This window comes from Mauremys mutica, chromosome 22 (genome assembly GCF_020497125.1).
Source record: "Mauremys mutica isolate MM-2020 ecotype Southern chromosome 22, ASM2049712v1, whole genome shotgun sequence".
Lineage (NCBI taxonomy): Eukaryota > Metazoa > Chordata > Testudines > Geoemydidae > Mauremys > Mauremys mutica.
Window position 1 is genome coordinate 1,507,962 of NC_059093.1, and position 23,996 is coordinate 1,531,957.

At 43.3% G+C, this 23,996-nt stretch overlaps 1 protein-coding gene across 1 annotated transcript in view; it reads right to left on the reverse strand.

Annotated features, from left to right (window-relative positions):
- The window catches only part of KMT2A (lysine methyltransferase 2A), an 87,728-nt gene extending 64,430 nt beyond the window's left edge, over positions 1 to 23,298 (reverse strand). Inside the window, 1 exon segment of the mRNA XM_044996714.1 lies at positions 22,954 to 23,298. Coding sequence (XP_044852649.1) covers positions 22,954 to 23,298 — 345 coding nt within the window.
- Positions 23,299 to 23,996: the final 698 nt, after the last annotated feature.

The window sequence follows — 23,996 nt, forward strand, 5'->3', positions numbered from 1 at the left end:
TCCAAAACAGGGTTGCATTCATACAAATGTTATACCGGTAATACCTCATTCTGGGATAGAGGTATGTTCCTTCCTAAGCAGATTACTTAACGCAGGTTAAGACACAAGAAAAAAAAATGTGTGTGTGGGGACACAAGGCAGTTTATACTGAAAAAATAAAGTTATATAAAAACTTTCCTGTGTAGTCAAGGTCTAAATTTTCAGACCAAAGGAGGACTGGATCAAAGCTGAACTCCCAAACAGAGTAAAACCTTTCCAGTACAGATTTTCTGCTCTATCCGCTTCATAGATAAATAGACTCATATTCCCTTATATTACCAGTGCCTTAAACTAGGTAATTTATAAGTTCATGTATAAGTTTCTTTGGGTAACAAGAAATGTTTTGAAGCCATGCAAATCTGACCCAGACACTTCTTGGTTAGTAAAAGACCCTCAGGCTTGTCCAAGTCTCCTCCTGACAACTATCCCCCCCATATGAAAACGGAACTTACCCCTAAAGCGAACAAGGAAGCAAACACTGATCCTTATGAACATTGCTGTATCCAACTGAGTAAACTAAATTGAAAAAAAAAAATAGCAAAAAGCCATCTCTGATATACCCTCCCACTGCCAAGATCCTGGACCCATTCCAATCATGTTTCAGGCCAGGACATGAAACAGAAGTGGCTATGGATGATCTTTTGTCCAATGACAGAAGAGGGTGTCTATGCTTATATTATTAGATCTTTGGATTCCTTGTCACTGTAGACCACGGTGTACTACCAACCCACCCTGAAGAGGCATCAGGGGTTACCAGGAAAACAGTGAGTTGTAAGTAATCCCTTCTTACAACTCACACTTAGAGGGTGGTGATGGACAACTTATCCTCCCTTATCAGAGTGCTCACCTACAAGTCCTTTAGACCTGCATATTAATACCCAATCTGTTCAACAACTCCATTAAACTTCTTTGGGAAAATCATGACAAACATCAATATATAGATGATACCCAGGTCTTTTACTCACTGACATGGTTAGCCCTATCACCTAACGATTCTTGTCACTGTTTGAGATCAGCAAATGGATGAAAAGCAGATGGTGGAAACTAAAGTCAACAATCAGCAGTGGGAAGACTTAAACACTCTGAAGAGCTAGCTACCATATACCTTCCCATCCTCGAGCAAGCATGGACACAAATAGGCAACTCAGTCCACAGCCTCAAAGTTCTTCTGGATTCATCCTTGTTTCTAGACATTGAAATAACTACAGCTGCTGAAACCATCTTTCAACAAGAAGATACACCTCTACCCCGATATAATGCGACCCGATATAACACGAATTCAGATATAATGCGGCAAAGCAGCGCTCTGGGGGGGCAGGGCTGCACACACTGGCGGATCAAAGCAAGTTCGATATAACGCGGTTTCACCTATAACGGTAAATTTTTTGGCTCCCAAGGACAGCGTTATATCGGGGTAGAGGTGTAGTAGTACCCTGTTGTCAGAAAAAAATTCTGGCTATACCAATCCACCTCTTTGTGACTCCCAGACTGGATTACTGCAACTTACTTACTCAGAAATGAGTGCTGCAGCTCAAATAAAGCTCTGATTTGTTCAGAACAGAACACCAGGCCGCCTGAGTGATATCAGCCATAGAAAAGCACATCACTCTAGTGCTCCACTCAGATTGATTTATTGTAAGGCAGTGATTCTTAACCCACGGTGCAATCAGCACACAGCTGAGGCCCATGTAACATCCTCAGGGCCATACAGGTAGTATATATATTGTGTGGATACATCCCACTTAACACACAGAGAGCTGTATATACGGCCAACAATGGTAAATAGGTTGAGAACCACTGTTGTAAGGCATCGAGTTACAGGACAGCAGTCCTCATCTTTAAGGTCCTCCATAGCAATAGACAAAGTTCCGTACAGAAGCACCACTTGCTAAGCAACCAAGACCCCTATCAACAGTTACACTTCAAAGAAACTGTCAACCTCAAGCAGAAGACATCTGAAAACAAAGGACAGAGTTTTCTCAGCAACTGGCCCAAAATTACAGAACTTTTTTCCAGAGATGTCTTTGTTTTAGTATTTTTCTTGAAAAATCAACAGTAAGTGTTTTTAAAAGAATGACCACAACTCTCACTGCCTTCAGAATAAAATGCATGACATTTCTTTAGCCTAGCCTTTCCATACCTGCAGCAGAAAAAAAAAGAGGGGAGGGGCAACTGACTAAATCACAAGCTAACCAGAGCTGGGCTAAATCCATATTTGGATGGGCGACAACTGAGAAACACCTAGATGCTGAAAGGAAGGCTGTCAATGATTCAGTAGATGGTATTTCCTTTTTGAAAAATGCAAAAACAATACTCCAACATGGCTTGGAGCACTGTGCTGCTAAGGCAGACTTTTTGGACAACCTATTAAACAAAAGCCCTATTCACTTGGGGTAATTAAAGATTTCATGGTACATTTCATAAGAGCAGCATGTTGATCCAGGTGTCCTAGCCAAATTCCAACTTGGGCAATTACATTTCCCTCCCTAAAGTCCCTCTACAGTTTCAACTGATGTGGCACACTCTACTTCCTGTCTTAAACTACTATGTACTGTTGTATGGTGTAATATTCCACCTCAGAGATGGCTATAGTGACCCTCATTGTACAGTTTCTATAACAGTTTAAGTTTGTAAAGAGCTCTGAGATTCTTCTGAGTAAGAGGTATTACAAGAACATAAGTGATTAAAAATAACAGGTAGCAACTCCAATCAATCACAGAAAAGAAAAATTCTAACAATGCCAATACAGTACACCACTAGTACCATTCACTGAATTAGCTTGGGCCACCTCTTAATTTTCAAATTTGCTTGACAAGGAAGTCAAGATGAACCAATAGCAAAGCTTTTTTCTTGCATCTATGGTACAATATTTTGCCTGAAAATGATACAAAACCTTTTTAAGTTTGTGTCTTATATGTGAAGGAAAAACACCTTCCATCTCCATTTTTTGCAAAGTAGGCAACAAACCCAGTTGCAATCACTGAAGCATCAAGAGTTTGTTTTTAAGAACTTAAACCACACATATGGACATCAATGTCTGTGAGTTTTTTGTTAAAAGGCTGTCAAACCAGTTGTTTACAGCTACCATATGCTCCTAACCTGCTTAACTGTCATTCTCAGTAGGAAATGTTTGAGAAAAATCTATGTAAACCGATTGCTGAATGTAACAAATACATTCTACTCTATATTCTTAGGTCCAAATTTTGCCCTTGGACACAAACATATAACATCAAATGACTTGAATGTGAGATGCATACATATCTGAGGTCAGAAATTGGCACAACACACACATGTTTTTACTCCAAGAGGCAGACTACAGATTATATCTATTTGACACAGAAATGGGGCAGGGTAAATTAAGACAATCCAGGGCTCTAGGCACAACATAACACAGAGCTCCCCATGGCTTTGCCACATCCCACTAAAAGTGGTGGTGGCAGGGACCCCACTTCTAGAGAGGCAGAAGCACAGGGCTCCCTTCTCTCATCAGGAGTCCCCTATACATTCTGTAAAGGCAGGAGTCCCCTCTTCCTCCTGGAGAGGTAGAGTTGGCAGCCATGACCCTGTACTTAGCCCAGAACATGGCGTGTACCTGCTTGAGATGGCTGACTGGGCCTGCTATACTTTTCTCCTGCCATATACAAGTCCTACAGTTCCATGGTGGTGTTGGCCTGGCCTCCCACAAAGTGCATCTGAGCCTTAACACCATACTGAGATGCATGCAGCAGCACAAACATCTCAGTTACTCTCTCAGGCTGTGTGTGAACATCACTAGATCAGTTGCACTTAGTTCATGTTAACAAGCTTCTACTTACAACCATAAGAGCTAGAGGTTTTGTTTTTTCTTCTTCAAATGAAGTTGAGTCTGATGTCATCACATAATTCCAGGAGCTGAGGTCAGAGGCTTTATGCTATAGGCTCTTGATGGGAACTGTCGACAGTATTTTAAGAAACTCTTCTGACTAAACATAGTCAGCCTAGATGTATAATCTCTCAAAATCTTCTGTAAAAAACTAAATCAGAATGAAAGTTTAAGTGATTTCTGTATCCTGTCTACAGTCACGAGAAATTACATTTTTAAGTTGCCATTTATTACCCAGTTACATAGTTTGCAATGGGAAAATTCTCCCTACAAGTCTTCACACAAGTTAGGACATGAAAGGCATGTGGGGGTTAACTCGATAAAATGTTTCTGGAGTCTGTGTGTTTTAACTCCTTCAGTAGCGGAAACATCCTTCAGCAAGACAAATAACAGTCCAACTAAAGGCCATCTCATAAATGTAATAAGAATGTAGTAAAGAACTGGACAGTTTACAGAATACTATGCAATTTTCTGAACAAAAGCCCATTCAAAATTTTGAACAAAAATGTGTTCCAGTGAGCTGTCTCTTTAAAAAAAAATTATGCAGGTGAATATAATTTGTATAAATTCTTACTACTGGCTACTCTTAGAATAAATTAAGATTTACGTGAATATTTAAAGGTAGAGACATTCTTTCCTGCCTGGCAAAAATTACCTCTGGTTTTCAGTACTCTAATTAAATACAAAAAAAAGTCACTGCATTCTGTTTTTTGTGTTGTTCTCATGGAATAAGGTGGCAATCTACACATTTCACAGACCTCTGGGAATTTACCAACAAACATACAGGGACACACTGGTAAATCCATGAACTGCAATACTAATAAGAGCTGCAAAGACAGGTACTGTAAATAATGCAAATTGTATCCAGAAAGAGAAGGCCCAACACAAAATTTAGATTTCTTAGTTTCAAAAATCTCTTGTATCTAAACATGGACTCAATGCTAAAAAGATATGTTTAGCTCTGATTATGCTGACATTAAAATTTATTTATGATATCTGTATAGGCCTCAAAGTAGCACTGGAATACCAGACTGCCACATAGAAATACAATTCTCTGTATTTTATATTAAAGCACACACACACACACACACACACACTCACTCACACTCGTTGGGGGGAAAAGGAAGAGAAAAGAAATTGCTAGGTTTTTCACTACTACACATTCTCTTTCCAGTGCTGTGGCAGTGATGCCAGGGGAAGGAAGGGGAAAAGGAAAAACACTGGTAAAAAAAACCAACATAAATTTTAACCACTTGCTTCTACAAATACACATCAAATACATTTTCAAAAATATAAAGACAATATTTATTTAAAGATCTAGTTACTGTTTTACTGAAAGAGAAAAACAGGGGTTGTGTCTAAATTTAAGGTAGAATTTAGATTAATAGAATGAAACTGAAATCCGAGCAGAGCGGTGAAAGGAATGCTGCAGAAGTGCATCACTCAAGGGCTCATATTTTGCACACAGCACTGCAATGAGCAAGAGCCTTGTCATGTCTCTTTTGCCACTCCCCTTGAACACGTGGGGCTCACTGCAAGATGTAAACAATGTTACACAGAACTGACTTAGAAAGGATTAATACTTGCGGGGCGGGGGGGAGTGTTATACAAAACTGACAAAAGGAGTGGGTGTTAAAAATCTACATATTCAACGCCATCAAATATTTTAGCATGTGTTTGTGCTCTCCAAACAGAGAGTGAGAGAGGGGGCAAGAGAGAGCACAGAAAAATCACAAGCTACATATGATCACTTACATTCCAAAACCTAGCCCAAAGAGCCATTTGCCCCAAATACATTTTCCTTGATTTAAGGCTGCCAAGAACAGACACGCAGCATTTTCAAACAAACTGTAGCCTAGTACTACGTACAGGCAAGAAAACACTGATGCTTATTCTTTACAGACCAGAGCTCCCAAATCCTTAAAGTATTTACAGAGTCCTTTAGATCAAATTTGTTGACAAACAGGCAAGTAATGTATCCATTTTACAGATAGGCAAACTGTGGCATCATGATGGTAAGTGACATGCCCAAGATGAAAATAAGTTTCTGCCAGATCCAAGAACAGAACCCAGGTGTCCAGACTCCCAACCTTTTCTCTGAACACTAGTCTATATTCCTTTCCAATTTCAGATAAGAGCCCTAGTCCTCCAGACCTCCAATGTTTCCACAAGTCCCTTCTTTCTTTCCCTTCCTATGTCAATATAGTTTCACTTTCTACCTCAAAATCCCCATTATCCCTTCCAGTTGCCTCACTTCCTTTCCCTTGAGGCTAGTTTAGCAATGACTCCCAATAGCAGTGGTCCACTGCTGCCCCCATCCCCCACATTCCCTGCCCACAGCTTTGATCCAGTACTATTTTATGTCATTTCCGACCTCCCACTCACCTCAGCAATCCAAATTGTGTCCTATTTGCCCCTACTTTTTCCACCCCAGCCACCTACAGTAGAACCCCTCCTTCCGTAAAGTACCACAACAACAAACTGTGGATTGAAGGCACAGAGGCTGTGTCTTGGAACTGAAGGTGCACAGCTGCAAGTTGCTGGGTGGGAACAAATTTCTTATCCAATAACTCCAGGTTATAATGCTAGGATGAAGAAAAAGAATGAGACTGGAACAACAATGGACCAAAGCCCTGAGGAAAGGAGACTGGACAGGTTTCAATCTATGGAGAACTCTATGCCACGCAGAACCCTGTGATAACAGTGGTATAATGGAAGTGGAGCTCTCCAAATATTTGATCCTGAGGACCACTTTTTAAGACTTAAAACAACAGCTCACTAGGCAGTCTCTCAACCTTCCCACTGACTGATTCTCAATACTTCATTCTGCAATATACCTTGAAGGTCTATGAACACAATAGTTGATGGCCTACAGTTCAAGAACTGTTGATATAGAAACAGTAGAACTGGACATAGTCCTTGCTAGCACAGTTTCAACCATACAGTGGACAGGGCTAAAGATACATAATATTTTAAGACTGATGATAATAGCTATACTTCAAGGACTCAACTTCCAATGAGCTATTTTAAAGCTAAAGAGAGAGGTCTTACTGACTTTTGCTCTGATATAATCCAGTGTGGTTTGCCCATCACGAAACTATGCAAGAAGCATACCACAATACAAAACACAACATAAATGCACAAAAGTATTTGCAGAAAAAAAGCAACGAGTACAAAAATTTATTTACATTATTCAACATAAGACTATGCCCTACCACAAAGACAAATAAATTCAGAGTTTAAGCTAAAATAATACCTTATACCATACCCAAAACTGCCTGGCAATTGTAGCATATATGGCATGTAAAGTCATTCTCTGTTGGTAGACTATTACAAGTCCCAAACAGGGTGAGATACCTAATAGCATTAAATACTGTGTTGTTGGAACACTCTTGATTTGTATGTTGTTTTTAAATAACATTAAAAATCTAATCATAAACATATAAAACACTCCTGCAATGTTCTGAGAAGGAAAAAGCCAAAACTGTACAAATCCAGCCTCCATGAAAATATACAAGACCCTACCAGTCAAGAAATGCTGCTGGACACAACTCATAACTTTAGAAGAGCTCCTTTTGTTTCAATGGTGTTTCTGTCCACTAAAAGTCATTGCAAAATTCCATCCTTGATGGAAACATCCTTGATACTAACTTATTTAAAGCTCTCACGCCTATGATTGGAAATAATTCATAAAAATCACTAAGGGCAAGATGTAATGTAACACAATACACTGCTCTGGAGTAAATGCTTTCACCCACCTAGTGCTGAACCATATGAATGATTCATACCTTTTCTTATTTTCTGATTCAGAAAAGGTGAGAGCTGTTGATTTCCAATTTCACATAATAAATCCCATAAAAAACTGCCTTTGAATCAGATTTTGCATGTATCCCTTCTTAAAACAGCCACTTTCAAGGTGATAAAGTCAGATTTCCCAGCCTCCATTTTGGTTCAGAGACCTATTTGGCCATTTGCTTAACTGGCTCCTTCCTTGAAAGTGGGCCAAGTATCATATCTTGTAAGAATCCAGCATACATGTTACAGGCCAACCATAAACCCAATAACCTCCGTGTTCTGATGTAGATTGTGAGTCACTAAGATGACAAAGAATTTTAATACTTTTTCAGCACTCACCTCGAAGGGCAGAATTTTGTGCATCTGGTTATGACTTTAGGCTATTTCAGACTGCATAAGCTAAACTGTATTAAAGACCAAGGAACATGCAGTTGGGAGAAGACATCAAGGAAAAACCCAAGAGCTACAGGAAATGCTGTAGTGACTCAATATGCAGCCCTCTTCCCAGGGTCAGTAGTGTAATGGTGCCCCCACTATGATGCTGTGTGGCGTGCTACTTGGCCAAATTCAACTCTCATTTTTATACTCCGCCTATCCAAGTTTCCCTAGTATAGTTTTAATTGGATACATTACTCTTCGCTTCCCCTCCCCCTTTTAAAAGTTATTGTGCAGTATGACCACCATAAAGTGGCTACTATATTTATATTTCAACTGAGGATGAAGCAGTCCTTAGGCACATATAAATACTCTGCAATCCTTAATAAATATAACTTTTTTGGGGGGGTGAGCAGGAATGACCAATTTTGGATTATTAAACTGTCCTTTTACCAGCTACAATTCCATAATTAGCACCCTTTTGCTGAATTCCTAAGCCTGGACATTAAAAATAAGTAATTTCAACTCATATTTTCAGAAGACCAACCAGACCCTTAAATCACTTAATTCCTGCTAGAAAACTACTCTAACAAAGAAGGGAGAAGTTGAAATAATACAACCCAGCAAGGACAAATCATCAAAATATACTGACGTTCAAATCTGCTTTTTGTTTCTCAATTCTTTGTTGCGGGTGTTCTTTATGAGTTGATGTCATGTCGCCTGTCAATAGAAAGAGGCCAGAAAGAACAAAGACATGCTATACTGATCTAAAGGCCAGAACTACTAAGAACAGTATTAAGAAACATCCATGGGTATCCTGTGCATCACAATACGAAGACAACAATTCTCTGCCTTGAAGAATTTATTCTGCAACTCAAAAGATCACAGTTGCAGGCAAATTTCTGCTTTACAGTAGTCTATGACGTTCTCATACATTTAGACCAATGCTCGGCTCTTTGCAAGATCACTTCTATTTTCTGTATATTGGAAAACTTTGAAGGTGAGGCTTCAGAGAAAAGAAGAGAGGAACTATAAATGCCTGTTAAAACACCTGAGTTCTCTTCTTTCTGGTAGAGAAGAAGGTCAATATCAATGTTTAAAGATGTTTATCCAGAGACCAAAGATTCAGAGGGCCCACAACATAGTTTAATAAAAATATCAGGCAATTTATCTTCACGAGAAAAAGACTAGTTTTCAGAAGGCAATCCTTTACATTACGTGCAAAGTTTGAAAGGAAACCAAACAAGAAAAAAAAGCAGAATTCCTGGATTAAAAAATAATTTGCATATTTACTTTCACACTATGGGTGTATTTGTTTAGTCTTGAAAGTCATTTCCAATAATATTCACCTTCCAGTTTTTTCTGGATAAAGTTACGATTGCAGACACATATCAGTGGCTTGAGTACATATTACCTTTCATGAATTTTAGCTAACGAAACACCTCTAATGTTAGAAACTCAGCAAATGCAAAGTTAAGGCTGCACTTCTCAAACAAGAGACACAAACTACTTTAACTGCCTCTGTAGAAAACCAGCCTAACATATTCCCTTCTTTGCATGTAGAGTATCAAAAACATACACCACAGCAAACTGATTTTATAATTATTTTTTTTTATTACTGGAAACATGTTTCCAATACTAAGTGTGATGATTTGTCCCCATACTAACATTTGTTCTTTTCACTTAAGAGTTCTAATGGGATGATCAAGGCATATAATATTTACATATGGAGACATGCTAGCTCTATGTCTAATGATACTTGGATAACTGGCTGGCACATATAATCACAGAACCAAATCTTGTGAAGCAATGAATGCACTCAGCACCTTACAGGATCAAGGTCCTTAATGAAGGATTGCCTTCAGCATCTGTGCTATCTGCACAAAAAATACTGTAAAATTTTTGTATGAATGATGAAAAAAAGCCAGAAGCAATCCAACCACCATAAAATTAAAATTAAGGCATTACAGGTATTTTTTAAATCAAAGAAAAAATAAAAACTTTATAGATTAATAAAATATGTTTCCTATTTTTTTTTTCAGAGCATTGTTTATGAGGCTGAGTTAAGGACTTATCTGAGAAATGCAACGACTGCTCATTTAATGGGATTCTAACGTATGAAGGTTCCACCCACCCTAAAGTTTTTGAAAGGCAACATGTATTCAGACCCATGACCCACATGTGCAACCTTTGCTTCACCTTAAAGGTAGAGAGGGGTGTGTGTGTAAATTTCCTTAATTCCCTACTAGTCTTAACATAGGATTTAGCAGAGAATTAAGATCAGGAAAGGGAGAAGCTTCTCCCAACCCCTTCCCTCAGTTCTGCAGAAGGGGAGCCCATCTCCTGCAACCTTTAAGAGTTGGGCTTCACCTGGGTAAATACATCAACTCCCTAGTAAGTCTGATGAGGCTCATCAAGGGCTCCCACACAATTTCTCTGAATACTAAGAGACACCGCCACCCCCAACCTTATGCTTGTGCAGCATCTCATAACACCTAAATGCTTGAGAGGTATATGGGAAAAAGGGGACATAAGGTGCTTGAGGGGGGTTGGGCTTTTGGTGAAGTCTGCAAGAAGTGGAGAGGACTAGGTAAAGGAGTTGAGAACCTCCTGGGGCTCATCAAAAGGAAATCCTCCTGTAACAAACCAGAGAAGGCACACTTAGTGGAACAGGGAAGAAAGTTTAGTGCTTTCCCTCATCTTCTTATCCCACTTCCTTAAGATCCTAACACACCTCTCTCCATCACTGAGCTTCTGGTTCAAAAGGGCATGAGGTAGAGCAGATTTTGGGAGGGGATGGAGGGAACAGGTGCCTTGCTGGAGAATACTGGAATAAAGCGAGGAAGGTAGTGGTTCAAATGAGGAGGCAGAGCTGAGGAATTCAGAGTGTAGCAGAAGGCAAATGGCTCCTAGAGCGCCCCCTCTCAATTTGGCTCCCTATGGTCTGCAACAGAAGGGAATCTCCTGTCAGTCATTAGAAGGGACCCCAACTGTTGCAGTCCACATGAAGTCTGTCAGATGGAAAAGGGAGAGAAGCATTAAATATTCCCCCTATGTTCTCTTCCTGAACACATCCCCCTCACTCTTTGTATTTCTAACAGAGGGATGCAAGGAAAGGAGCAGATGACTTGATAAAGAGAATGAGGAGACAATTAGGAACAGAGCTGTCACAGTGAGAAGGAAGCACTCAGGAATGTAGCAAGAAAAGATAGGGCAGGAGGAAAGAACTAATTTTTTTACCTTCTCCATCTGAGAAATTTCCTGTGGGTTTTTAAAAGGGTATTCCTTTCTTGGGGCTACAGAAGACTATCAGAGCATCTATTTCAAGAAAGGGGGTAACTAAGCGAGAACTTAGCTGACAAAGGGCGAGGTGATTGGGGGGCATTCCTTCCCCTTCCTGTGAACATTGTCAGGGCTGCAGGAGTGGCAAGAACCTCCAACTCAATGAGCCTCAGGAGGCTTTTTGGTCCTCCTCCCTCCATCCTCTTGAGAGTCATAAGAGACAATGAAGCTTTCTTTGACAATCTTTTGTGGACAAATTCTTGTTTTTCCCATTGACAAACTTCCATAATAATAAATAGATTTCCACTTTATTATTTACAATTTGTATTTCAAGTGAATTCTGCCTAGGCAAGGGAAGCAGGTAGAAGTGGTTTTTTACACGAAAGCATAAGTTTCAAGCAGTCATTTGACATGTTATACCAATACCACCAAAGTATATGATCCCTAGTGATGGTTCCAATTTTTTTTAAGTTGGATATTAATTACCGTATTTATCGGCGTATAACACGCACTTTTTTCCCCTGAAAATAGGGGGCAAATGATGTGTGCGTGTTATACGCCGATATAACCTTAACAGGGCCGGCTCTAGGATTTCTGCCCCAGGCAGAAAAGAAAAGCGCCGCCCCCCGCCCAGCGGCGCGGAGCGGCGCCCTAGCCCCTGCCCCACTCCCGAGCAGCGCGGCCCTAGCCCCCCCCCCCAGCGGCCCGAGCCCCCGCCCTCTCCCCCCCCCCCAGCGGCGGGGCCTGAGCCCCGAGCCCCGGCCTGCGCGAGCCCCCACCTCCCGAGCGGCGCGGCCCGGCCCTAGCCCCCTCCCGAGCGGCCCGGCCCGAGCTGCCTTAGCCCCCGCGCCCCTCCAGAGCGGCCCGAGACCCCGTCCTCCCTCCCTCCCCCGAGCGGCCCTGGCCCTAGCCCCCGCCCCCCTCCCGAGCGGCGCGGCCCGGCCCGAGCCCCCGAGCGGCCTTAGTCCCCGACCCCCTCCCGAGCGGCCCGAGATCCCGTCCCCCCTCCCCCCCGAGCGGCCCTAGCCCCTGCCCCCCTCCCGAGCGGCGCGGCCCGGCCCGAGCCCCCGAGCTGCCTTAGCCCCCGCGCCCCTCCAGAGCGGACCGAGACCCCGTCCTCCCTCCCTCCCCCGAGCGGCCCTGGCCCTAGCCCCCGCCCCCCTCCCGAGCGGCGCGGCCCGGCCCGGCCCGAGCCCCCGAGCGGCCTTAGTCCCCGACCCCCTCCCGAGCGGCCCGAGATCCCGTCCCCCCTCCCCCCCGAGCGGCCCTAGCCCCTGCCCCCCTCCCGAGCGGCGTGGCCCGACCCGGCCCGAGCCCCCGTCCCCCTCCCGAGCGGCCCGGCCCGAGCCCCCCACCCCCCCCACCGGCGCGGCCCGCCCGCCGCCCCCCCCTCCCAAAGGGGACATTAAATCCGGACACTAAGGTTCAAAATTTAAAAAACACTCACATTCCCCTTACTACCATCCTTATAAGTGGTAATAATATTAATAAAACAAGTTCTGAGCTACCCTTATTTTGCTTCAAAGTCCTTTATTTGAAATTTAAGTTTTTTTCCTGAAATTTCCCCCTTAAAATGAAGGTGCGTGTTATACGCCTGTGCGTGTTATACGCCGATAAATACGTGTATGTGTTTAATTGCTGTGCTCTAGATCTGAGCCACTGGAATATTATAATAGCATCTAGTTCTTATATAGCATTTTTCATCAGAAGATCTCAAAGCATTTTACAAGGTGGATATGTATCACTATCCAGTTTTACAGATGGAGAAACTGAGGCACTGAGGGACTGTGATTTTTCCCAAAGTCATCCAGAAGACCCAAAACAGAGCCAGGAATACAACTCAGGTCTCCTGGGACCCAGTCCAGTGCTCTACATACTAGGTTTTAGAATATTATACACATTTTACTACAAACAGACAGTTGTTTTTAACTCTGATCAACATCTCTGTTTCTAGGATGCCATAACTCAGGAACTCGTCCAATTTACTTCATATTTTGTACCAATCATTTTGAAGCAGATGTGACTGTTCTGAGGGTACTGGAGGGGAAGAGGAGGAGTGACAAAACTCAGTTGCAACCTTAACTATGGAATGACTTTGTCTCTCCATAATTCAATTAACTTTGACTATTCAGAATGTTTTTATTCATTCTGTTAATGGACATTCTATGATGATTTTGTAATCTGCATGTCATAAATCAATAAACTGGAACAATTCCTACAATTGCGCACCCTAGTCAATTCAGAATTGGGATTCACACTATTTTTAAATTGAGAGCTCTGTTAACCCAGCTCTCCAAAAGGATGAACTACTTCTGGATTTGACCCAATATCCTGGAGATTATTATTTCTCTCTTATTTCATACCAGGCAGTTACTAGAACTGCCTGCTGGAGTACCTTCAATAAAAAGGCTGTTCTCTTCACAAATTATTCTTTCTGCTTCATTTGCACTTGAAAGAGGTGTAGCCACACCTGTCAATCATGCTTGTAAGTGGCCTGTTCATGACAATAACAACACCGATGGGAAAGAAGTAATAATGATCTATCGAGGTAGTTTGGTAACTGATCAAAGATGAAAGTACCAAGCCAGCTGTTGAAATCCCAACATGCATGTGGAAGGCTGGAATGCTGAATGAGTTAAAGATGCGACAGGTATTGACATTCCATCCTAGGAGACTGAAGCACAAACACAATTGCTCTGGTTATCTTAATGTAAGTTACCATAAAGCATAACAGGGTGATTAAAAACATGATGATTTTAAACATGACTTCATTTACCGGAGAAAGCATAATGCAACACAAAAAGGTCACTTGGGAAAATAAATAAAAGGATGAGAACAGGCTAGTCCCTCCAGTATGACAAGGAAGCGAAAAGCCCAATGTCGCAGACAGGGAGCATCCCCTAGATCTAGAGGGCAGAAATACATTGAAACTCTCCTATCAAAATATCACAGACTATCTAGATAGTTCATAGGTTACAGTTCTTACTCAATGGACAAAATCTTTTCATTACAACCAGTGTAATTCAATGAGAGAAAATCATATTTAAATCTTTATGATGATGAATTAACAGACCACTTTAATAAGACTTTGGAGCAACATTACAACATTTTCCAAAGTTATTAAATCTTTGGAGAGAACAAGGAATTCTGATCATTAAAATGGGTTTCGATTGGAAAGTTCTCCCGAAGATACTGATTCCAGTGGTGTCTCAGTTTTGGAGCATGATATGGATTCTTAGAGGCAAACGGAATCATTCTTGTCATCAAAACTGACAGGCAGAAGGACTAGAAATAAGAAGGCAACTTTCCAGGCAGCACTTATGGGAAGGGGGCATATTTAATTTAAAGACAAGTATTTGAACAATGATTTACTTTACTTCACCTCCTACACCCTGGTTTTTCGTTCATTCTTCAAAAGTCTACCAGTTCTACAGTATCTTATTCTCCTTGGAAAGACAAGCGAGAGTCTGTCTTCATCGCTAACCCTGCAGACTGTCCAGTAGTTACTGGCACAACATCTAATGCGCTCCCATCATATTGAAAAGAAGACAAAGCAACAAATTACCATGTCAGCATCAAGCTAGATGTGCACCTTCTGATCAAAATAACTGGATCCTTAAGCTACCCTAATAAGCACATCCCTGAATTTCCAAATTACTACTATGAGATGCATTGTCATTTACAAGCATCAGAGCATTTGGAGTTCTTGTTATATCCAGCCTAGCAAAGTGAGGGCTCATTTGACTTCCACATTCTTATAAGTGAATGCCTGTCCAGAAACTGAGAATGAGAATGTCACATCTGTCGGCACTTAGTCTAGAAATAGAGGTACTAAGCAAAATCAGCTTGTAAGACCTCTCAGAAAGCACAGCAGAATTATTCACTATGTTGCTCCTCTAAAGGAGTACAACAGGAATAGAAGAAATTCTGCTTCAAAATGAACCCTACATTTTTAACTGGCTCCCTGTATCCTTAGCAATTCTAAGTTACAGGAAGAGCAGCATAAACACAATCAGAACTCCAGCTTCTAGAGTCTCCATTGACAACTAATTTTAGAATTAGAAAATCAAACTGAACATCATGCCTATTCTCACATTACTACAGTGCACATTCTAGGAGCATTAGTAGTATATGGCTTAGGGTACGTCCATACTACCTGTCTGGGTCGGCGGGTAGCGATCGACTTCTCGGAGTTCGACTCCGAACGTGCTCCCGTCGACTCCGGAACTCCACCACCGCGAACGGCGGTGGCGAAGTCGACGGGGGAGCCGCGGACTTCGATCCCGCACCGTCAGGACGGGTAAGTAGTTCGAACTAAGGTAGTTCGAGTTCAGCTACGCTATTCGCGTAGCTGAACTTGCGTACCTTAGTTCGAACCCCCCCTCTTAGTGTAGACCAGGCCTTAGTCTGATCTGTTAAAGCCAGATAATATTTGTTACGTGTAACTCAGAAAACATCCAGTGCTATTACAGAGTTAAGATGAATGCAAAGACCACCCCCATGACCTAAACCCCAAGCAGCAGCCACAAAGACAACTTTTAGACTTAAAACAAACACTCTAACAAAGTATTTCATCGGTCCAAGGTTTTCCAGGTAGTTGATGGTGTACCTCTATGTGTGTTCTATCAACCCTGCCCATGCTCTCATTAATCTATATGAATAATCTCTAGTCACAATTTTCACTCTGAGTGAACAGGAAATGCTTTCTGCAATGTGAAATACCTGAAACAGTTTCGTTCTGATGGCAACATCCTAGAAACTGTGCATCACCTCAGTATCTTGCACTCAGTGAGTGAAAAGTAAAACAGATGGAATTTGAGCAACTGAACAGTCCTGTCAATGCACCACTTTTGCTAAGCTAGTTCTTCTCCTGTCAGTTTCTTAAGCCGAACATTTAGAAAGCAATACTTAGGATAAACTGAGACAACTGAGAATAGATAAAAAAATTGTAGATTTTTTGTTAATCATTCATGTCCGTTTTATGTTTAAAAGTCAAAGTTGCCCAGACACATCAAAGCAGAATACTGAAACAATTCAGATACTTCTGGACATAAATATAATTGTACTCTAAAGATGCTGTACCAATCTGTAAAGAAAGTCCAGGGGAAGTGGCCAACTGCATCTTTCAATAACCTCATAAGAGAGATCTCCAGATCCTCTTTGTATCCTGACAAGTATTTTAATGGCTGTGAGAGCAGGAATCAGAGGCGAGGGTTCAGTAATGATACCGTTGTCTGTCTCATACTGATGAGCCATCAACAAAGCCATTTGGCTCTCGATTTGAGAGAATGCCTTTACTAAGTCCAGGCTAAGTTCTAGCCAAGCTTTTTATAGGATGAATTGAAAGGGAATAAAAAGACCGGGATTTTCGCTTGTCCCTTCCATACCAATACAATGTAGTTCCTCTAACTGAAATACCCGCCCTTAAAGCAGGTAACATTTTTCTCTTTATATGAATATGAACTTTCCCAAAACAACACTCCAGCAAAATGCCTTCTGTCCTCAGCATTTATGTACCCAAGCCAATGAGAATTGTTTTAACAAATTTAAAGATCAGTGGCATTTCTGCTACCGTCCTTACATGCAGCTAGAATTTGGGTAAAGTTTCAGAGATAATGTGGGGCCATAACTGTAGTCTCCTTGGATGGAAGCTCCCAGGCTATTGCTTCCACAAAGTTGCAATGCCTATGATCACCCACTACAACATTTGTCTGGATGTTTACAGTGTTGGAAACGGGCAAGTAAAGGGTCTGGCTAAGAATCAATTTAGAAATATACTCTAAACTAGTAAGAAAAGTTTGCTAGATAAATTTTCAAAACCAAATCTCAAAAAATTATGTGGTGGGGACAAACATCTTCTGTCTGACTTAAATGCTGACTGAATGGCCCAGGTTCCTAATCTTAACTCTGTTGCATACCCTATTCCTCCTCTCAACCATGTCCCAAAATCATCTTGTTATGACTTCAATACATAAAATAAGAGGGAATAGCAGAACAAGACATATCAAAAGGTCCTTGAAATGCCAAGTCATTAGCTATAGGCAGTACATGCTGGAGCACGTATGTATGTATGTATATCCATCACAAACAGTTTCAAAAGGGAAAAGAGAGGGCACTGCTTTTGCACCTTGTAACAAGTGGTTATGGAACACACATGGCAAAACATTGCATTTGTGTGGAACACATGCAACAGTATGGGAGGAAAGGCAACCTAACGATGAAGAGAGAACTTCTTTATACCCTCTCCCCCAAATTAAGAATGGCTGAAAGATTAACTGCTACCTGAAGGAGACAACGGGTTACTCGACTGTCCCCATCCATTCTGATTCCTTGGACTGAATCTGATGTGGTATGATAATACCCACCGTTCAATAATTTGACTCCTACACTTGAAAACTAGGCGGGGGAGGAGGGGATAACACAATGTTAATTCAATAAAACATTTTAAGGATTGTGTTGGGAGTAGTATAGCTGAGAGAACCAAGATGCCAAAGAGTTCTGATGCTTATACTGTTAACATGCCAAGACACAGTAAAAGATACCACCACCATCCCTAACCCAACAGTACATTATAAATCATCACCTTCTTTGAAAAGTTGGACATAAAACATTCCTTCAGAAAGAATCAACTTTCTCATAATCTACAACCCAGCATACTTGTATTCTGAGAGCTGCATATAACCAGCATTCAGCAAAGTAAGGAAACATTGAGAGAACCCTAACAGGACCCTGGTTTAGTATGGTTATAATTTATACTTTAATTTTAGTATTTCTTATGAAGGAGCCTAGAACAGTTCAGGAAGCCAGGTGTGAAAAAACAGGAATGTTCAATATCTCTGGTTACAACATGCATTTAATCAGTCAGGATTTCCTTTACATAAATATCTAATTATAGTCTAAATCTCTCCAGCCACATATACTTAATAAGCTACCACTAATAGGCAGAGCTCTGTAACTGTATGTACTTCAGCAATTAAACACATACACAGTTTTACAATGACCCTTTAACATAAAATTAGGAGAGGAAGTTATAAGACAAAAAATTTTAATACAAGTGCAGGAAAGAAATTATCTGTGCTATTCAGCTCAGGCATGACTATGGCAGTAATAGAAAGCCACTCCTCCCAACACATGTATCTAGTGCAATTTCAAAACAAGCCAGCCATTAGTGAACCTTTAAAGCTCTGATGTTTGCCTCATAGAAGATTATGATCCATTTATAATTACAGCAACACTACCGGTGCCACTACAATTACTGTTAAGATCTGACTTTCATTTTAAACTCCTTTTCCAGGGATCTGTAACTGTTTTAACTTGCATCAAGTTGAAACTAAGTATAGTTTTAACAAACATAAAGCTTCAATTAAACATTATTTGAAACAACATAGCTGGCCAACATTTAACTCGGATAAAGAGCAGTTGTACATAAGTACTTTTCCTGGTTTATACTATACAAAAATTCCATATTATAGTCTAGAGAATAAGTAAACAAATGCTATCCAAAATCCTCCTGATTATTAAACTCAAGGTAATGGTTCCACTCAGATCAAGTAGAAAGGATTTGATGTGAACAAGATTTTTTCAATCTGTTTTGGTTCTACTATGTGAAAACCCTCCATCTATTGCTAAGTCAAAGCGTAACATTTTAGTATTTCATTCTAAAGATTAAAAAAAGATAATGCAGCTCAGTGAAAGAAACTTAACTGTACTAGAAGCAAAGGACTCGCACAAAATCAATATTGGCTGGGGATTGGAGGAGATCCATTGGCCTTCCTCACCCCTTAAATTATGATTGAGTAACAAAGAAAATTAAAACTAAGTTAATAATGTTAAAATTTCACTGAATGGACAGAAACAAGTAGTCATATCTGAAGGAGCTGCTCTGTTTTTCTTTGACTCTTTTGTGCCCAGGATTTGCATCACAAGCAGTATAACAAGTAAGATTGACTATGTTCTGGACCGTGGCAGAATGAGGTGAGTGAAAGTTTGAGTGCAACACTTAACTCTGAGTTTTTCTGATTTTGTTGCATTAAATTAGATTCAATGTTAATACCACATTTTTGGTAGTTGCATAAAAGAGACCAGCCCAGAGTAAAAACTGCTTAAAAAATAGTACCAACCATAACACAAATTTACACAATAATACAACAATTTCTTACATGCTATTTTGATCTCCAAGGATTCCTGGACATTATATTTAGCTCAATTCCGACTTATAAAATATTACATAATCACTAAGATTTCAACTCAGGATGAGTCATTTTAGAGCAGGTAAGCAGCAGGTTTTGATCAGCTTAGTTCAGGAAAAATCCTTGACTTCATGGAAATCACGAACAATGTAGATGTTATACAATTGTTCACAAGACACTACTTAAGTACAATGAGTCCCAGGTAAAAGGAGACTGGATTCTTGGAGGTAAGGATGATGATGAAGCTCTGCCCCCTAATTCCTGTCACAATCAGGGGCTAGAACCCTACTGGCCAGATAGTAAACCTAATACTACTCCATCTCATTCAACAGGGAACCGAGTTAAACTTTTGAGCTGGATTTTGAGTAATATGCAGCATTTCTTCAGATTAGTGTAATCTTTATTATGAACATGCTCCCAACCTTCTGAGCTCCATATTCAGAGATCATCTGTTAAAATAACCAAGTCCTTGAAAAGCAACAGACTAACAGCTAGTCTGATCTTAAGGAAACACTACCTACTGAAAACACAGGAGGGAGCAATGTGTTTCTACCAGTTATGAGAAAAAATACTGAATCTATTAAAGTTGTCTGGCACTTTTAGGTGTGTATGGGTATCTGTCTTGCTACTGTGGAGTCTCAGAATACCATTCACAATGTAATTTTAAATAAACGTGAAAAGGAGCTCTGGTATTATTCCATACTGGTCTCTGTGATGTCATTTGAAATTCAACTAATGCTTCCTCACAGGCTACAAACAATAAGCTATCAGGGAAACTTCATTTTTCCCCCATCCCATAACACTAGAAGACAGGAGTTTTTCAGCAGCTTAATAAAAATTAAAAGGTCATTTGTCATAGCCCAATAGATAAACCATTCTTACCAGCAAACAAAGCTCTTTCTCATACAGAGTTGTAATTAGAGGTTGTTAATTACCATAAAATACGCTCTTCTGCTTATCTTAAAAAAGTATTTGCTAGTTGAACATTTAGTAAATGCATTTACCTCTAAGACAAGAAATATTTTCTTCATTAACAGTAAAGGACAAGTTTGTCCTCATTGCTTTCTTTATATGATGTCCTTAGATTCAAACGCACAAATATTTTCTAATACATATTAGAATTGTCTCTAAATTCCAAAATACATATGGGGATGAAAGGACAAAAATCCACTGCCATATATAAAGCCTCTTTTCTTCATAACCCCTGCCTCCTATGCCTCAAAATAATAATTCTATGATCAGTAGGCTGACTGTTCAGGTTTCATTTTTTGCCAGTCAACTCATATTTATAAGATACTAACTTCCTTCAAGTTGATACAGTAACTTTAATTTAACCTAATCTTGTAATCATTATAACCAGCCAAAGGGAGTTTGTGTTATTGAGTAAAGAGATGTTTTCCCCTGCGTAATTTGAGTGGTTTAAAACAAATATTTATTTTTTGTTAACATTTTCAGGTAACATTAAAAGAAATGTTTTCATGAAATTGTTATGATAGTTTGTAATTAAAATCCCCTTGCAATGCATGAAATTCATATACTGTAGAATTGTGCTAGCAGCTAGCATACTGCCCCAGAAAGTGAAAAATACTATAAACAACATTTGAAACTGACCAGCCTGGTTTGATGAGTACAATACAAAAAGTAAACAGTAAAAATTGTGAGAAGTAATTAGCTTTCTATAATTATTTCATTTTTAATAACTTTGGATATTATTAACATAAGAAAGCAATCCTGTTGGTTTTTAAGAGTGTGATTTTGAGAGTTTTCTTTTAAATCAAGATATGGAATTGGCCCTTCAAAAGTAAGTATGTCCCTGGTATGTTGCCGGAAAAAATTCTATCTTTGGAAGGCTGTGATCGTAGTACTTCAAAAAGGCGAGAAACAAGAAAAGGGGATGCTGCAGCTAGTAGTAAGTAACACGCCCCCATCATGTCTTCCCAGCACTGTCAAAAGGCGGGTTGTTGTCAGACTCCTGATCTGGCTGCCTTAGAAACGCTTTGAAAAAAATTAAGGCAGGAAGATGAACAACTCTACAAAAATGCCAACCCCTTTTTGCAATTACGGTGCTTTCTCCCCCATTTTTTCTGCCCCCAGGGTCTCCCTCCAAGTCCAGGTGCCGCTGAGGGTGGTTAAAGGGAGAAGGGTTGAGCAGGATTTGTGTGCACGCGCTTGTGGCACCAACAGCAGGGCACACAGGAGGCGGCTGGTTGTTGACATCTTTCCCTTTCTGTTTCAGTCAAGCGCACTTCAGAGCATCCCTCCCCTCCCCCTCCTCAGCCCCCAGCAGCTGTTGTTCATGCTCCCCAATCCTACCTATTTAAATCCCTTTACCCATTCAATCCTAAAGAAACAAATGCAGAAACTCTAATATCGGGACATATCAGAAGAGGCATTTATCTGAATAACTCCCCTTTTAGAAGGAAAGGAATAAAGATCCATCGTCAGACGTGGACCCCCATCACCTCCTGTTTATAAAAGGGGACGGGGCAAGTTCCTTTTACCCAGCCTCTCCTGATCAAGAGAAGAGAAGGAGCAAATGTGCTTTACCCACCGTCACTTGCTCACAACAGAGAGGGAAGAGTAAATATCATTTATCAGCCCTACCTGCTGATGATGGGGGGAAGCTTTTTACCCACATCCTTCTGCGGCTACTGATGGTGGGGAGCACATGCTCTTCACCCACCCTCACCCCTCCTTCCTAGCCTTCCTCCCATGAGAGGCAGTTGCTAGGGCGCCTTCCTCCTGGAGAAGGATGATGGAGAAAGAACTGAGGAAGAGGATCAATAACAAGATGTCTGAGTTGTGGGGGAAGCACTCTCTCTGAAGGGGAGGCAGGCGGCTGCTCTTCGCCCCTGAGTAGGGCCGGTGGGGAGTGTCTGCTCCGTCTGGGGATGGGATGGGAGGAGCATCTCCTGCTCTACAAAACTCTGCTACCACGTCCCCTCCTTCTCCCACATCCAGCTCAGGGGAGCAGGGCCTCTCTCCCTCCCGGCACCCCGCAGGGGGGTGGGCAGGTGCCAGGCTGGGGAGGCTGGCGGAGGAAGCTCACCTGCGCCGGGCACCACGCGCGGGAGGAGGCTGGACGGCTCCCCAGGCAGGCGGGCGGGCGGGCGGAGGGGGTGTGCCCGCCGGCACGGGGGAGGGGCGGGGAGCAGCCGGCGGCTCCGCGCGGGGGGCAGCAGCCGGACCCCCGGGCGCGGCGCGGAGCAGCGCGGAGCTCCCCGCGGGGAGGCGGCTCGCGGGCCGGGGCCGGGGCCGGGGCCGGGCCGCTCCGCCCGCGGGGTGTGCGCACGGAAGGGGTGTGCCCGCCGGCCCCAGGGCGGAGCGGGAGATGCTCTCCGGGGCAAGCAGCCCCGGGCTCAGCCCCGCGCGGGGCTCCCCAGGGCGTCCCCTCCCCCGGCCCGTCCTTACCTCTCCGCTGCCCGCCTCGGACCCGCAGGCCGCCCGGAACCGCCGCAGGTTGATGCCGATGGCGGCCGAGACCTGCAGCGCCGCATCGAAGCCGGGTCCTACCCCGGCCGCGGGGCCCCCGGAGCCGCCGGAGCCCGGCGCTGCCCCGCCTCCCCCGCTTCCCGCCGCCCCGCTGGAGCCCGGGCCCCCCAGCTCCCCCTCGCCCGCCCCGGCCTGGGGCGGCGGCTCCGGGGCCCGTAGGTTCCGCACGGCCGGGACCCGCAGGCGGGACCCTCCCAGCCCCCGGCGGCCCCAGCCGCCGCTGCCGGGCCGGGCAGGGAAGCGCCACCGACCGCTGTGCGCCATCTTTACTGTGAGGCGACGAGCCAGAGAGCGGGGCCGGGCCGAGCCCCGGGGCCTGGATACGCCTCGCGCGCCGATAGGGGCGCTGCATAGCAGCCGCGGCCATACAGAGTGCGGGGCTCCGCCATGGGCTGGCCCGGGCCGCTGGATAATTCATACGTCGCCCATAGACACCCAGCATAACGCGGGCCGGCATCCAGGGCGCCGGCGAAACCCCAGCGCGGCTCCGGGGCCTGGATGCGGCGTAACTCGGCCATAGCGGCCCTGTATAACTCCGAGCCCCGTGCCCGGCGCGGGGCCCCGGCGGCGCGGTCCCCGGGCCCTGCCTGCGGCATAACCCCCCGGCGGGGGGCGCATAACGCCGAGCGTTACACAGGGTCGGGGCCGAAGGGCAGGGCGGCCCGGGCACGCGCTGCGGCACAGCCCGCGCACGAGCCCGCTGCCTGCCCCGGCCGGCGCGGGGCCCCGGGCCCCGGGCCCCGGATAGTCCGTGCGGCCGCTGCCGAACCCGCCCGACGGACGGGCTGCGGGGCCCCACCGTAGGCCCGCTGCCCCCCCGAGCGCGCGGGCCGGGCCCTCAGGGAGCGCTGCTGGCGCCTCCTCCCTGCGAGAGGAGCCCCCCCCCGGGGTCTGCCAGCTCCCCGGCCAGGCTGGAGCCCCCTCCACTGCCAGCCTCCCCCCCATACACAGCCAGGACCCCC